This window comes from Ahaetulla prasina, chromosome 18, assembly GCF_028640845.1.
Source record: "Ahaetulla prasina isolate Xishuangbanna chromosome 18, ASM2864084v1, whole genome shotgun sequence".
In the NCBI taxonomy this organism is placed as follows: Eukaryota; Metazoa; Chordata; class Lepidosauria; order Squamata; family Colubridae; genus Ahaetulla; species Ahaetulla prasina.
In genome coordinates this window covers 1,228,859-1,245,608 of record NC_080556.1, presented here as the reverse complement: position 1 = coordinate 1,245,608, position 16,750 = coordinate 1,228,859, and the positions used below count along the sequence as shown (strand labels likewise).

The 16,750-nt window shown below is 46.5% G+C and overlaps 1 protein-coding gene across 1 annotated transcript in view; it reads right to left on the bottom strand.

Annotated features, from left to right (window-relative positions):
- Positions 1–7,492, bottom strand: part of LOC131187201 (U1 small nuclear ribonucleoprotein 70 kDa-like) — a 44,580-nt gene extending 37,088 nt beyond the window's left edge. The window contains exons 1-2 of the mRNA XM_058161440.1: positions 7,407–7,492; positions 5,767–6,107 (exon numbers count right to left, since the gene is read on the bottom strand). Of these exons, the coding sequence (XP_058017423.1) occupies positions 5,767–6,107; positions 7,407–7,492 (427 nt within the window). The remainder of the gene's footprint in view (positions 1–5,766; positions 6,108–7,406) is intronic.
- Between the last annotated feature and the right edge of the window lie 9,258 nt (positions 7,493–16,750).

Sequence of the window (16,750 nt, the reverse complement as noted above, 5' to 3'; positions counted from 1 at the left end):
GATCAAAGTGTAGTAATTACAGATAGTCCCGACTTATGACCACAATTGAGACCAGAGCTTTCAATGTGATTGTTAAGTGAGTTGTGGCGAGTTTGTCGCAGCGATTAAGTGAATCTGGTTCCCCCCATTGACTTGGCTTGTGGGACACCCCCCTGGGAAGGTCACAAATGGCAACCACGCGATCCTGGGATGCTGCCACTGTTGCAAATACACGCTGGTTTCTGATCACGTGACCGCATGGACACTATGTTGGTCTTAAGTGGGAGGGGTTTTTTTTTCAGTGCCTTCGTAGCTTCGGTCGCTAAACGAACGGTCCTAAATCGAGGGCCACCTGCACAGTATACAGATAGCCAGGCCACTTGATTTCATGAAGTCCAGAGCTTATTAAAGTTGACGTTTTGTAAGTTAACCAGGATAGCATAAACCTCTAGTGAAAACTTGGCCTTTGCACGGTCATTAAAAAAGAAACGACTCCTTGTGTACTTTTGACATCTTATGATTAAGTAGTAAACACTTTGTTATATTCCTCCAGAAAGAGAGAGAACAAGAACACTCATAAATAAGACCTTCTCACTACAAATACAAATATTTATCACATGTAGAGAAAACCGAGTGGCCGTTGTCTGGGACACCCCGAGTTTCTGCAAAGACAGCGAAGCCAGTTTTTAAGAATGTGTAATAAACCTAGTTTCATTTGGCCACAGAAAGATAATGGCGTACCAAGGATATGATGTTCTCTCTTACTCTTTCAAAGGAGCAGAACTTGAAATATGGCAGGTACAGGAGGAGGGGGAAAAAATGAGAGTAATGAGAACATAGCATGCCTGGAGGGTACTCAAGAAATAAAGTTCATAAGGAATATATTTTATTCTCTCTTATTTTGTAAGTGTAATACCATCCTTCAAATTCATTTTACTACCGGTGCTTACAGCTGCTAGGAAGGCGGGCGGGGGGAGGAACCCACGCTGGGACATTTCAGATGGCCGTTAGCGTGAGAGAGATATTCCTCCTACACTGCGGGAATACAGCTAATCCTCGACTTACCACAGCTCATTTAGTGACAGTTCAAAATTACAATGGCCCTGAAAAAGGTGATTTATGACCATTTCTCAAACTTACAACTGTGGCATGATCTCAGTGGTCACATGATCAAAATTCAGATGCTTGTCAACGGGCTCATATTTATGACTGTTGCAGTATCCCAGGGTCATGTGATCGATCCCCTTCTGCGACCTTCTGACCAGCAAAGTCAATGGGGAAGCCTGGATTCACTTAACAACTGAGGCAAGAAAGGTCGTATGATGGGGCAAAATTCTCTTAACACATCTCGCTTAGCAACGGGAATTTGAGGCTCAACTGCAAGTGAAGAGAAAACTACCCAGATGTAGCCCAGGAAACCAGCAGGGCTGACTCCATTTTTACCACACCACAAAACGATGTTGCAACTGGGGGGGGGGGGCAGAGGAAAAGGCAATTGAGCATCTATCTAAAAACTTGGAAGGAATTAAATCTACCACCGTCCACAGACCCTGTTCCAGCAATATTATCCCAGCAGACGTCATTCTTACTGCAAGATGCACATCCCGAAACCTGATAGAGAGCCAGTCATGTGGACGGTCAGAAATAAGGAATTAAAGGCATCAAAGTGGCGACTCAAAAGTTATTTTTTTAAAAACGTCTGCTGGATATGCAGAGAGGATTCTTCTCAGACACCAGAAGTCTCAGTGCTGGAAAAAGTTCTAAACGGTCTTCCCTATCCTATCATTTTAATCTCCTAATACTCATCTGTACATTATTCACGAATGTATAGCGTAGGAGTTGGGACCCCTGAGGCAGCGTCATGCAAGCTGCCATTCATGTTAGGTAGAATTTGCACTTGGGGCTATCCTATTTACTGCAAAAGTTGATGGCGGGTATTAAAAGCAAAATCATTTTTTTTCGGCCCTAGCCAAGATCAGAAATAAGATGACAATATTCTTCACGGGATGATGCAAATGGCCGAAAAACTGCAACAGAAAGTAAATCACAAGATATGGTGTGTGTGTGTATATATATACATGCATACATACATACATGCATACATACATACATACATATATATAATACACACACACACAAACACATAGATATACATAGATATATACAGACAGACTGATTTTTAATCTCAGCAATAAGCAATAAGCCAAGTTGTTGCAATGGCTCTATTATTACATCCCTCGAGTTGAAGTTTGGACCCATCTCGCTGCTAAAGTCATCTTGCATTTTATCACTTTTGAATTCGGGATACAACCAAAAAGCAACTCTGGTGACTCGGCAAATGATGTCCATGGATTTGTGTCGTCAGATAGAGGAGGAACACCGAACTGTTCCACAGCTGAATAAACCTCGAACATTTAACCCCTTAAAAGGTCTGCTTTACCAACTTCTTTTTAAAAAAGCCATTAAGTGAGCAGTCAAATATACTACCCTGGATCTGTATTTCTTTTTTAAAGGAATCTCCTAATATTTCCATTACAGATATCTCCAACAGTACATCACTACCCCCTTGTGGATATGAGCTAAAAGCTGTTGATTCCGAATTTCAAAAACTATCTTCTTTGGGGGCAATTCTCACCAGGAATGTTCAGGATTACCTGTTTCACTCACAAACGCTGACGATTATCTGTCTACCTTCATCCAAAGACCAACTGAACTCTCAACAGCCTTCGTTTACATCGAAGTTTCATATGTTTGGAAGAATGCAATAAAAATGCCTCTGTTTATGTAATGTTGTCCTAAAACGTAACACTGTCCTAAAAAAATGTAAGGCTCTATTTATTGACTGTGTCGAGAAAGTAATGGCTACGTCATTTTAACAGGAAGCCTTTCCATTCCTATCAAAACTCATCTCAAATCATCTAAAATGGACGCAGGACCAAACTGAAGAGAGAGATGTGAATTAGATCACACAACTTCATTTTATAAAGCCCCCCCTCCCCCCCACGCTGGTATTCTCTTCAGTGAAATGACACTCCTCAGTTTTTTTAAAAAGGTTTTTCCCCCCCCAATATCCAAAACAAACAGATTTCAAATCCACTGCTGCTTATGACTTTCGCAGTCCAGCTTTTTTTTTTTTTTTTTTGCATTTGATGCCCCATCGGCTATCTTGACCTTCTAGCCCCATCATATCCAGCAGAAATAGAGGCCAGGAGGTTGTGGGATGACTACAATGTCCCTACCGTATTGTTTTCATTACCATTTTCCAGGCCCTGGAAATTTTTTTTTCTTCCGTTCCAGCTACCAGCCTCTCAATTGCTCTAAAAATGACTTGGGTCAGAGCATCTCCTGGACTGGAAAGAGCCGAGCCTCTTTCACAACCCCCAGTGCAAATGTTTTGTAGGACAGCGGCGGCAACTCACGCAAACACGTTCAGGAAGATGTTATAAATACACAGCGTTGCCCGTAGGTGAGACGAAAGGAGGCACGCAAGGACAAATACAAGCCTTGGATTAAGCCCATCTACGACAACGAACAGCTCCTGGGGTGGTTGTTTTTTGCCCCACTAGTGAGGACACCCTATTTAACTTTGGAGATGGAAATATTGCTCAGTGGGGCAACCTCTGCGTGGCCAACTGAAAAGGAGATGAATTTTTCACCATTTTTCAAAATTTTGGAAACGAAGCATACTTCACCTTCCAGGCTCTTTCGGACAGAATCTAATATGGGCCGTATGAAAAAGAGGCAGGATTGGCTAACCCCCTTTGTGAAGTTTCTCTGATGAGCAGCATCACGTGCAAAATTGCCTTACGCCAAGCTAGTCCCTTCAACTCATCTCTATGTTCTCGCACTGGCGGAAAAAAAAACACCCCAGTCTTCTGCCTCCTTGAAATCTGCAAAGGCTTTCCCGAAATCTCTAGTAGCCAAAGGGATTCTTAACAGGTTTGCGGATGGATGGCAGGAACTCAATCCAGGGCCATCAATGCCCGTTTTAAAAGCTGCACCTACAATGAAAAGCTCTCACCCTTTCCTTCCATCACCATCACCACCACCTGAACAAGCTGACTCCACACTTACAGTGTGCACAGATACCTTCAGGAAATGGGTTCAACCCTCCACGTAAGATGTGGCAAAGACCACCGCTACCTTGCCAAAAAGTGAGGTGCACAACTAGAGGCTACCTACGGTTCAGCAGCATTTAGGCCACACCGGCAAGGATTGTTGGCATGTGTGTGGGAGAATCAACACCGCGGCGGCTGGCTCTCGGGGTGGCTGGGAAATGGAGGCGCCATCAACCGTGACCATATATTGGTCCTCTCTCAAACTATTTACAGCCGGAAAAAAAGAGGCAGCCATAAAACCGAAGGGGTCTGTCCCTGTTCTCTTTAGGCTTATGCTCTATGGACTGGGAGGCAGGGGAGGGAAGGAAGGAAGGCGTTAAATGGAAAGCACTGAATGTAGGCCAGTCATGATCCCAAAATCCTGTCTGGGTAGCTTTATACGTATATATGCATGTGGGCGTACGTATACGTGTATGTATACGTGTGTCTGTGTGGATGGATGGATGCAGAGAAAGAGATGACATGATACAGACAGGATTTATGAACAGATGGATGGATGGATAGAGGTGGTAGGTAGGTTAGGTAGATGATACACATGGACAGACAAAAATGGATGGATAGATGGTACTGAGATTTATAGACATGAACAGATCAACAGACACATATCTATAGAGACATCTACATCTACATCCTTATACATGCATGTATCTCTAAAACATGCACAAGGCTGCATCAATGTCAATTATTTCCCCTTCTCCATCTAGGAAGGCACGTCCAACCCCGGCTGATTCCTGCACAACTCGGGCTTGACAGGCAGGCACCAAGCGCCACCGACCCAAAAGAGGCTCAGAGGCATTTTTTTTTTAAACCAAGAGGGAGGTTTCCATCCTACTTTGGGTGGCCATTCTCTTCCCAGATCCAGCAGGCGCAGCGCCAGCCGGTAGTTCCCCCCCACTCCGCCTCCCTTCCCTCCCTCTGAGCCCCCTCCCCAAAAAACCCTTCCCCCATCTTCTTCCCACCAGGAAGTGCCCTGCTTTCCCTCCTCCTCCTCCTCCCCCCCCTCGCCCCTCCACATTCAGACCCCCTCTTCAACCTCGGGGGGGGGAGGGGGTGTTTCCCATTCCTCCGTTTCCCCCCCCTCCCTCCATCCTCGGGTGACCCCTGCAGGCGGCATCCCACCCTCTCCTCGGCCAAGCCAGGGAAAAAGAGCATTTGGGGGGAGGATGGGAGGGGGCTTCCCCTCGCCCTTTGGCTGGGGAAGAAGGGGGAGGGGTTCCAACTCCGAGGGGGACCCCTTCAAAATCCCACCACCACCAGTCAACCCGGGAGGACTTTCTGGGCGGGAGGGGGGTTTTGAAGAGGAGGAAGGAGGGTCTCTCGGTCGCCAGGCAACGACGCCGGGCCGCCCCCCCGCGAGGGGAAAAGAAGGAGGGGCCTCTCGTCGGCCCCGCCCCCTCCCCAGGAGGCGCCCGCGCCCCGCCCCTCGCAACTTTCGGGGTCCCGAGGCCTCATAGCCCCTCACCACCCACCTCCGTCCCTTCCCCCACCCACCCCCCGCGAAGAACGAGAAGGGCGGGAAGGCGAGGAGGAGAAAGGAGGAGGTGGCAATTCCGGAGGGGCCGCGCATGCGCGTTCCCGCCGGTTTCCCCTCACAGCCCTCTCCAGTCAGTCAGTCGGTCGGTTGGTTCCCCCCCTCAGAAGGCGGCCCCGGCCGGCTCTCCCCGCTCACCTTCCGGCTTGTTTTCGGCGGCCATTTCCCCTCCGCGCGCCACATCCTCCTCCGCCGCCTCCTCCTCGCGACCAGGATCCAGGCAGGCGCGCGCGCTGCTCCCGCCGCCGCCGCCGCCGCTGCCGCTGCTGTCGCCGCCTCTCCCGCTGGCCCCGCCCCTTCCTCTCCTCCGTTTCCGGTTCCGCTCCCGCCTTCCCCGGCGACCCGTAGCCGGCTTTTCTTCCCCTTCTGTGGCTTCGGGCGGCCGTTGCTTCCCTCGGGAGGCCTGCCTTCGCCGCCGCCAACCTCCGCCGGCCCGGTTTCCGCCGCTTTTTTCGGCCTTCTTTCTCGTCCTCCTCACGCTCCCTCACACACGCCCGCGGTTGCCATTGGCCGCTCGGCGGGATGGGCGTCGAGGTGAACCAACCGGCGCTGGGAGGAGGCGGGCGCGAGGAGAGGATGGTCCTTGACTGGCAAGCACGCCGGCTTATGGACGGGTGATCTTGACAAGTGGGCGGGGCCAACGAAGAGGGGAGGCGTATCGGAAGCGCGAGGGCAGCTAGGATGAAAGGAGGAGGGGGGAAGGAGGAGGAGGAGGAGGCGCTCCTTTAGTGCTGAGCGAGGGACAGTAGCGAATCGGAGGCCGCGGAGGGAGAGCGATGGTGCGATGACAGCCGCGGCGGCCAATAGGCGGCTGGAGAGGCTCTGAAAGGCGGGAAAAACTCAGTGACGCAAATGGCGGGGAGCACCGGTAGCGCGGCTCTAGAGGAAGGGGGGGTGTAGAAAGAAGAGCGCGAGCGCTCAGAGGGGCAGGGCGAAAAAACCCAAAGGGTGCTTTCATTGGTCCGGCCGCCTTGACAGGCAGCCGCGCCCTCCTCGGGCCGCTAACCCTAAACAAAGCTCCTGATTGGCCCAGACGCGAGGGGAGCGGACCTGCCACCTGGAAAGGGCCGGAGCGAAGCGGCGGCGCTGATTGGTCAGAACCTTCTTCTTTTCCCCTCCCCCTCCCCAGGAGGATCCCGCCTCCTGGAATGCGAGTCTCGTGGCGGCGGGCGGACACGCGTGTCATTGGAAGATTCCCCGGGATCCCGTCTTTTAATTGGAGGCTTCCGAGGAAGGGATCACGTCTTAGCGGTGCATCTTTCATAGCAAGGCTGGGAATGCAACTTTGTCCAGCTGCTGCACGGATTCCGATTGCACGTGTGAACGGGTGACAGGCGTGCAGTCTTTCTTCTTAAAACCCTTGTTTCTCCATTATTATTATTATTATTATTTACTTTATTCATTAAACATGAAGCTCAGTCAACTGAACATTCAAAAACGCATCACAAATACTGTTGACTGGTGCTGATGATTGATCTGGGTTGCTGCCAGCATCCTAGGTATCAACCAAGGACCTTCTTAAGATGTACGATGTTCCAAATAGCACAGTTTTTTTGCAGTTCTGCTGGTGTTATTGCAGGAAGCTGCATTTTGTTGATGTATCTTATAAACTTTTTGGACAGGGTACCAACTGCCCCGATGACAATGGGTACCACTGTGACATGTTTCATCCATAGCCGTGTAGTTTCGATGGCCAGATCGCAATATTTCGTGATTTTTCCCAGTTCTTTTTCTTCGACTCTGGCATCTCCTGGTATCGCGATGCCAATAAATGGTACGTTTCGGTTTTCGACAACTGTGACATCTGGCGTGTCGTGTTCCAAGTGACGATCCGTTGTATTCCAAAGTCCCACAAGATCTTCATCTTCTCATTTTCTATAACTTTTTCCTCTTTGTGTTCCCATGACTATTCGGATACAGGCAAGTCGTATTTTTTACATAATGACCAGTGGATTAATTTAGCATCTCAGTCGTGTCTAGCTTTGTAATCAGTTTGTGCGATTTTGCTGCATTCACATATTAAATGTGAAACAGTTTCGACTTTGTTGTTGCAAAGTCGGCAGTTTGGATTGTCGGTGGATTTTTGTATCTTTGCTTTCATGGCATTAGTTTGTAGTGCTTGTTCTTGAGCAGCGAGTATTAAACCTTCCGTTTCTTTCTTGACGGTTCCCATCTTAAGCCAAGCCCATGACAAGTTGTCATCAAATTTCCCTTCAATGTTTTTCAAGTGCTGTCCACACAGAGCTTTGGTTTTCCATCCATTTAATCCGTCACCCAGCTGCTTTTCCTTATATTTTGCCTTTGTGGCTGTTGTTTTTATAATGTTCTCCGTTTTCACAGCCTGCAGCAATTTTTCTGTACTTTGCTTCACATAATCATTCAAACTTCGTTTTTCTTCTTCCACAGTTCGATGGATTTGCAATAGCCCTCTGCCTCCTATTTTTCTTGGCAGGCACAACCTCTCGGTGTCACTTCGTGGATGTAAAGCGTGGTACATATTCAAAAGTTTCCACGTTTTCCGATCCAGGTTTTCCAGTTCAGCCACAGTCCAGTTGATGATTCCAGCTGAGTAGCGTATCATTGGAACTGCCCATGTATTAATGCCTTTAATTATGTTTCCAGCATTCAGCTTTGATTTTAATATTTTGCAGACCCTCCTGATGTATTCCTTTTGCGTTGACTCTTTGACTTTTCCATTCAAGATGTTATCTGCTTCCAATATGCCTAGGTATTTGTAACCCTCATCCTTTTCTAATGCTTTTACTATGTTTCCATTTTTCCTTGCTGCATGGATAATATAGCACATTTTTCAAGACCAAAGTTCATTTTGATGTCACTGCTGAACAGTTGAACTGTGTTGAGTATTGATTTAAGTTCAGTGGGGCTTTTCGCATACATTTTTAAATCATCCATGTGTAGTAGATGGTTTATCTTCCCATGTTGGCTTGAGATTTGGTATCCCAGTTTTGTGTTTCATAGGATTATTGTCAATGGAATTAATGTGGTGTATTATTATTATTATTATTATTATTATTATTATTATTATTATTATTATTATTATTATTATTATTATTATTATTATTCAGGTCATGCCCCTTTGCAAGTTCTTGATTGAATGATCCTTTAGCCAGCAAGCCCTGCAGGATCAGAATTTTTAAAAACGGAGAACACCCAAATTCTTGGGGTGTCTCTGATGAAGGATCCAGTGGATCTATTTTTTCAGCCGGCCTTGTCACGAACAACTCAGGGGTTCTGGATCAAAGCTCTCGATTTGCTGGAATCAAGATAAGGTAATTACATCAGCAGCGTTCCCACCATCTATTAAGGAAAGGAGCTGATCGAAGAAAAAAGGGGATGAAATAGTGTGATAAAACTCCTTCAGTGTTATTACTTAAAAAGAGCAAAATGTGACAAAGTTGGATCCAATATCCTCCCTCCCCCCCAAAATAATCCCACTTTAGTGGAGGGGAAAAAATGTAAGGTAGTCCTTGACTTATAACAGTTCATTTAGTGACTGTTGAAAGAAAGAAGGGAACCAAAAAAAAAAGGGACATGACTGTTTTCTCACGTTCATGACCATTGCAGCATCCCCAGGGCCACATGATTAAAATTCAGACGCTTGGTAATTGACTCATATTTATGACGGTTGCAGTGCCTGGTTCATGCGATCCCCTTGTGCGACCTTCTGACAAGCAAAGTCAATGGGGAAGCCAGATCCACTTAACAGCCACGTTACTAACTTAACAGCTGCAATGATTCACTTAAGAGCTGCGGCAGGAAGAGTCGTAAAACAGGGCAAAGCTCACTTAACAACTGTCTCGCTTAGCAGCAGAAATTTTGGCCTCCGCGTTGGTCGTAAATTGAGGTCTACCTGCAATCTCAAACAGGTGCATATTGATATGCAATAATACGGAACTAACTTTGGGGGACAAAACGGCATCAGAAAACATTTTTCGAACCTAAAATATCAGTAATTTGGCCTTTGTCACTTTGAATGACGCACGTGATCCTTCTCATCTGGATGCTTCTGTCACCAAATTATCAAAAATCAAATTAGCACAAGCCGAGATTTTTCAAAATTATCGTCCTATTTCCCCCGTTGCCTTTTTTAGAAGATCAGCGCAATTCGTTATCCGAAACTTGGTTGAAGTTTCCCCCCACTTCTAATGACATTTCCAATTCTTAATGAGTTTAGTTTTTGCAATAGTGATTGCATAAATACCGACTGATTGCAGTTGGGGCAATATATTGATCTTATAATTAGATCCTCTCCTTGCAATTCCCTCTTTGATAAACACAAATTTAGCCTCGTTGCCTCTAACGGAATTAGTATCCCTAAAAGTTTGTGATTCAAGCGCTCCTTCTTTGACTTTAGCAAGTGCTGGAAAAACGATTCTGCACAACCCCAAGGGTCATTTTTACAATGCAGTTTTCTCGAGCGACAACATATCCGGCTTACCTTCCTATGGACTTTTACTCATTCTTTTCTTTGCCATCTTTTATTGATCCATTGCCATTCAGCCTCCGTAGCAATATTTAAATTATCCATCTCCCAAACCTCCAAAGTTGATAAGCCACATGGATAAAACGGACAGAATGGGGGAATTCGCACAATATAAACTTTAATTTGTACTAGGTAACAGCAGTGCCCCGTCAGGTGATATAACCTGTGGGACTCCCAGAGTCAGTCTGGAGAAAGGGAGGAAGGATTGAAAAGAGAGGAAGGAAGGAGAGGAGGGAGGGAGGGAGGGAGGGAGGAAGAGGACAGAGAAAGAGGGAGGGAGGAAGTTAGGAAGGAAGGAGAGGATGGAGAAAGGAAGGAAGGATTGAAAAGTGAGGAAGGAAGAGGTAAGATGGAGAAAGAGGGAGAGAGAAAAGTACTAATACTTCACGAGATCTTGATTCTGTCCCTCACTTGATGCAACCAAGAACTGCACTGGCTTTTTTGGCAGCTGCAGCACATTCTTGGCTCATATTTAACGGCTGACCATTTAAACATCATATTAATAGAGGCATAATAACACCTCCGTCTGATTAACCCCTTCCTCTCTCTGGCAGCTGAAGCTTTTCGCTCCCCTAACACGCCTTTGGTGCCTCTTACCTGCTTTTTGTTGTGACCCAGGCCCAAGTAGGAAACTCAAGTCAGTGTAAAAACAAACAAACTTTATTCGAACAGCTGAGAATTACTTCATTCTCAGCGTAGTTCAACTAAATTAAAGCAAATTCCTCCCAACGCAAATTCCTCAGTCCTATCACCAACCTTGGTCCAATTAGGCAAACTGCCAAAGGCTTTTCTTGGCAAAAGTTCAGAAGACACCAATACAAAATAAATGCAACAGGACGAAGCTATCAACATTGTTTTCCGGCAAAGAGCCCAAATGCCGTTGTTGGTCTTTTAAGCCTTATGGGAGGAGCCAATCACCTCTTGGCCCTACTCCCGAGTCGTCCTCTTTCTCTTGAGCTGCTCTTGCCTTCTGGCAGCTCTTCTCATGCATGCATTAGGAACAGACTCCTCCTGTTTCTCTGCCTCACTACTATCAGTCTCTGGAGGCTCCGGAGTCTGCACCTCACTCCTCGATGGCCCTGGCCCCACCTCTGCCTCCGATGCAGAGCCCTCATCCAGGCCTTCCCCAGCCTCCAGGACTGGCCCATGTTCTTCCTCAGCCTCATTGCTGTCCGACTCCGTTGCCAGCTCCGCAGGCTGCTGGCGGACCACAAGTCTTAAAGCTATCCTGGCTGAGGAATTCTGGGAATTGTAGTTCACAAGCCTTAAGTTGTACCTTGATGAACGTATCTTTTCTTTTATGTACACTGAGAGCATCTGCACCAAGACAAATTCCTTGTGTGTCCAATCACACTTGGCCAATAAAATTCTATTCTATTCTATTCTAAAGCTATCCTGGCTGAGGAATTCTGGGAGTTGGAGTCTGCATGCCTTCAAGTGCCCGAGGTTGGAGACCCCTGCTCTAAAGTACGAGAACAGAAGTCGGAAGTCACATGTTTTTGTCCTGCGGTAATTTTGAACAAACAGTCACAAATCGAGGACCCTCTGCCTTATCAAAACTGACTCCGTAGCTCCTGGAACTCATTCCCACCTGCCCACAAGACCCCCCCCTTCCTTCCGATCCGTGTTTTTTTTTTTTTTGTGGGGTGGGGGAGACAGCAACCTCTCCCCAGTTTATAAGCCGAAAAAAAGATGTCCTCTTTACAGGAGGATCCAAATTGACTTCTCGGAACACTCTGTTCTGCTTGTCAACAATGCAGACGGTTGATGTTCTCCAGCCGCTAAGATGGAACATCAATTATTTACCGAAGGAAGGCAGCTAAATCTTAAATATTTCAGCCTGAGAATCGTGCTGGAAGAGGAATGCCAGAATTCATGGCCATGTCTGTCTTGTCTCTGCTATTTGGTTGATCTGCTCCACCAGATGTTGGTGGATCATGTTGAGATATGATCTTCTCCACGGTCTATGTGGCCTATTTCATGGGGTGCAGGAATGAACTGTTGAGGGAGCTAGGTGCGTCTAGTAGTCTAACAAAGAAAAGGACTAGGGCTGACACGATAGCATCTCCCAATATTTGAGGGGCTGCCCCAAAGAAGAGGGGGATCCACCTCTTCTCCAAAGCATCCAAAGGCCGGACAAGAATGGATGGTGACTAATCAAGGAAAAAAGCTGGAATTGAGGAGAAATTCCCTGACATGACTATTAACCAGTGGAACGGCTTGCCACCAGAAGTTGTGGGTACTCCATCACTGGAAGTTTTTAAGAAGAGACTAGACAGCTATTTGTCTGAAAAGGCTAGGGTCTCCTGCTTGAGCAAGGGGTTGGATTAGGGGACCTCCAAGGTCCCTACCAACTGTTACTCTATAACCCCAGATCATTTAACCAGTGGAACTGCTTGCCTCTTGGTGTCATGAATGCTCCATCGTTGGAGGTCTTCAAGAAGAGACTGGACAGCCGTTTGTCTGGAATTGTATACGGTCTCCTGCTTTCAGCTATGGGTTGGGCTAGAAGACCTCCAAGGTCCCTTCCCACCCTATTGGAAGGTTTTCAGACAAATAAGAGGAATGTGGATGGGCAGAAAGAGACGGAGAGAAAGAGAACAAGAAGGGAAGGGGAAAAAAGGAAGGAAAAAAGGAGGGAAGAGGAAGGAAGGAGGGAGGGAAGGAAGGAAGGGAAAGGAGGGAAGGGAAAGGGAGGCAAGAAGGAAGATTGGAAGGTGAGAATTGGAAAAGGAAGGAAGGAAGGAAGGAAGGAAAAGGAGGGAAGATTGGAAGGTGAGAATGGGAAAGGAAGGAAGGAACAGGGCGGGAGGGAAGGAGGAAGAAAGATTGGAAGATGAGAATGGGAAAAGGAAGGAGGGAAGGAAAAGGGAGGGAGGAAAGGAAGATTGAAAGGTGAGAATGGAAAAAGGAAGGAAGGAAAAGAGAAAAAAGAAAAAGAAAAAGAGAGAAAGAGAAAGGAAGGAAAGAAAAGGAAGGAAGGAAGGAAGGGGAAAGAGGGAGAAAAGGAAAGCAATCATTAGGAAGCGCCAAGGCCTTGAATCTCAGCCTTCTGACTCAGTTTTCAATGGCTTTGAATGCCTTTCAGCGTTTCCTGGAAACAATCTTTTTGTGTTAGCCTGGCAACCGTGCAGGGAGCGTCTTCAGGTGTGGGATCTTCTTTTCTGTAGCTGGAGAGGATTATTTGTCGGGCCAAAAGGAGCCCAGCCCTTTCCACAATAACATGGGGGTATGTGTGTGAAATGCCCCCACCCCACCCCGAATCGAAGCAAAGATATCAGAGGAAGATTTTGGAACGACAAGGTGACTGACTTGTTGACAATCTCTTTGGGGAATTCACTTATCCGTCCTTGACCAAGGAATATGCTCATTTTCTTTCCAAAAATCCTCTTTGGGTAACAACATTCTCATGCCCTTCCTCAACCCATCCCTCTTCTCCTCTTCCTTTTTTTTTTCTCCCTCTTCTTTCTTTTCCCTCTCTTTCTCTCTTCCCTTCTGCAACTGGAGAAATTTCCTGGCTGGGAGGCAAAAATTTATTTCTCCCTCCCCTCACCCAGCTTTGTTTGGCTACGAAAGAGATGCGACGCATCTACCGTCCCGTCCATCCATCCATCCATCCATCTGTCTCGGCCTTCAAAAATCCGATTTGTTTCCCGCCCATCAATATTTGATCGGGACGTATTTCTTCCTAAATTGGAAATGGGGGACTATAAAAAGGAGGCTGTTAGTAATGGAAAATCTCTTCCCGCCGGGGAAGAGAAGAAGAAAAAAAAGAAGGGGGAAGGCATTAAGCCAGCAGCCCACCCCCGAAAGACAAGTTTTAAAATGTCAGGTATCCCTCCAGGCTGCAGGAAGGAAAGACAGATGTAGGAGTAAAGGTAACCCACTTCCAATTTCCCACAGAAATTAATCCGAGGCGGTGAAAAGGCTTCTGCGGTGGCCAGGAATCTGATTTAATGCTTCTAGGGCCCTTGGTTTCTTTCTTTTTCTTTTTCTTTTCCTTTTTTTGTTTTTAACTGTGATCAACTCCCACAAGCGCTTAGGCTGTGCGAGGAATTAATTTTATTTCTTCTGTTCCTCCTCTTGAAATCAGATTCTGGAAACGGGCAGGGGGTCTCCTGGAGGTTGCAAGCAGGGTCTTCGGCATAGCAGGGATTGGTGCGTGTGTCCTTGTAGGAGGGTCCATGCGGGGCTAAGCCCCCTCTGCTTTTTTGCAATTGCTCCAGGGGAATCCCTAGTTTGGTTTCCAGTGGAGACCCTCTAGATAGAATAGAATAGAATAGAATAGAATAGAATAGAATAGAATAGAATAGAATTAGAATAGAATAGAATAGAATAGAATAGAATAGAATAGAATAGAAAATAGAATAGAATAGAATAGAATAGAATAGAAAATAGAATAGAATAGAATAGAATAGAAAATAGAATAGAATAGATAGATAGATAGATAGATAGATAGATAGATAGATAGATAGATAGATAGAGATAGATAGATAGATAGATAGATAGATAGATAGATATAAATAGATAGATAGATAGATAGATAGATAGATAGATAGATAGATAGATAGATAGATAGATAGATAGAATGGAGAGAGAGATGTAAGAGAGGGAGAAAAGGAAGGAAGGAGATAGAAAGATAGAAGGCACAGAGAGAAGGAAGGAAGGGAAGGAGAGATAGATGGCGGAGAGAGAAGGAAAGGAAGGAAGGAGAGAGATAGAAAGATACAAGACAGAGAAGGAAAGGAAGGAAGGAAGATGGAAAGATAGAAGGCAGAGAAGGAAAGAAGGAAGGGATAAAAGGCAGAGAGAGAGAGAAGGAAAAGAAGGAGAGCGATAGAAGGCAGAGAGAGAAGGAAAAAAGGAAGGAAGGAAGGAGAGAGAGAGAGAGAGAAGGCAGAGAAGGAAAGGAAGGAAGGAAGGAAGGAGAAATAGAAGACAGAGAGGGAAGGAAGGAAGGAAGGATTGAGTCCCAGAGAAGGCATGCTGGCGTTTGAACATAGATCCCTAAGATTGGAAAGGGCTTCGGAGGTCTTCTAGCCCAATCCCCTGCTCAAGCAGGAGACCTTATACAGGTATTCCCTGACTTACCACCACAATTGAGCCCAAAACTTTTGTTGCTAAGCAACACAGTTGTGAAGCAAGTTTCACCCCGTTTTACAACCTTTCCTGCTGCAGTTGTTAAGTAAACCTGGCTTCCTCACTGACTTTGTCGGTCAGAAGGTCTCAGAAAGGCACCGTGACCGTCATAAATTCGAGCCAGTTGGGCCGAGCCGCCCGCGTTTGGATCACGTGACCGCAAAGGGGAGGCTGCTGCGACGGTCCTTAAGTGTGAAAACCGGCCCTTAAGGCCAGCCCCTTTTGCTCAGCGCTATTGCAACTCTGAGCAGGCGCTAAACGGACGGTGATTAAACGGATCTCCTGCATCTTGTCTGGCGGCCTGGTGCGCCTGTGAAAGAGGCGAGGCTGGAGAAGAGGGAGAGGTCCGGATTGAGCAAAATCAGGGGGCTTGTTTTGAATTTTCAAGGCCTTTGAGAAAACAAGGAAGGAAGGGCACCCCCGTCAGCCAGCACGCCCGGGCACAGGTGGAGGAGCTGCGCCAACGGAGGGCACAGAGCAGCTCTGCACGTGGGCTTGGCAGCAGGCACCTCCGCATTACTTCCATCTTTTCTTTCCTTCTCTTGTTTCTTTCTTTCTTTCCTTCCTTCCTTCCTTCTCTCTCTCTCTCTGCCTTCTGTCTTTCTATGTCTCTCCTTCCTCCCTTCCTTTCCAAGCTGTCTTCCTTCTATCCTCTCTCTTTCCCATTCCTTCCCCTTCCTTCCTTCCTTCCTTCTTTCTCTGCCATCTCTTTCTATGTCTCTTTCCTTCCTTACTCCCTTCCTTCCTCCTTCTCTTTCCTCTTCTCCTTCTCCTATTTCTCAATTCCTCCTCCTTCTTTTTCTCCTCCTCTTCCTCCTCCTCTTTCCTCTTCTTCTTCCCCTATTTCTCGATTTCTCCTTCTTTTTCGCGTCCTCTTTCCTCTTCTTCTTCCCTCCTATTTCTCGATTCCTTCTCCTTCTTTTTCACCTCCTTCTCCTCTTTCCTCTTCTTCTTCCCCTTCTTCCCCTATTTCTCGATTCCTTCTCCTTCTTTTTCGCCTCCTCTTTCCTCTTCTTCTTCCCTTCTCCTCCTATTTCTCGATTCCTTCTCCTTCTTTTCACCTCCTTCTCCTCTTTCCTCTTCTTCTTCCCTTCTCCTCCTATTTCGATTCCTTCTCCTTCTTTTCACCTCCTTCCTCTTTCCTCTTCTTCTTCCCTTCTTCCCTATTTCTCGATTCCTTCTCCTTCTTTTCGCCTCCTCTTCCTCTTCTTCTTCCCTTCTCCTCCTATTTCTCGATTCCTTCTCCTTCTTTTCACCTCCTTCTCCTCTTCCTCTTCTTCTTCCCTTCTCCTCCTATTTCTCGATTCCTTCTCCTTCTTTTCACCTCCTTCTCCTCTTCCTCTTCTTCTTCCTTCTTCTCCTATTTCTCAATTCCTTCTTCTTTTCATCTCCTTCTCCTCTTCTTCTTCCCCTTCTCCTCCTATTTCTCAATTCCTTCTCCTTCTTTTTCACCTCCTTCTCCTCTTTCCTCTTCTTCTT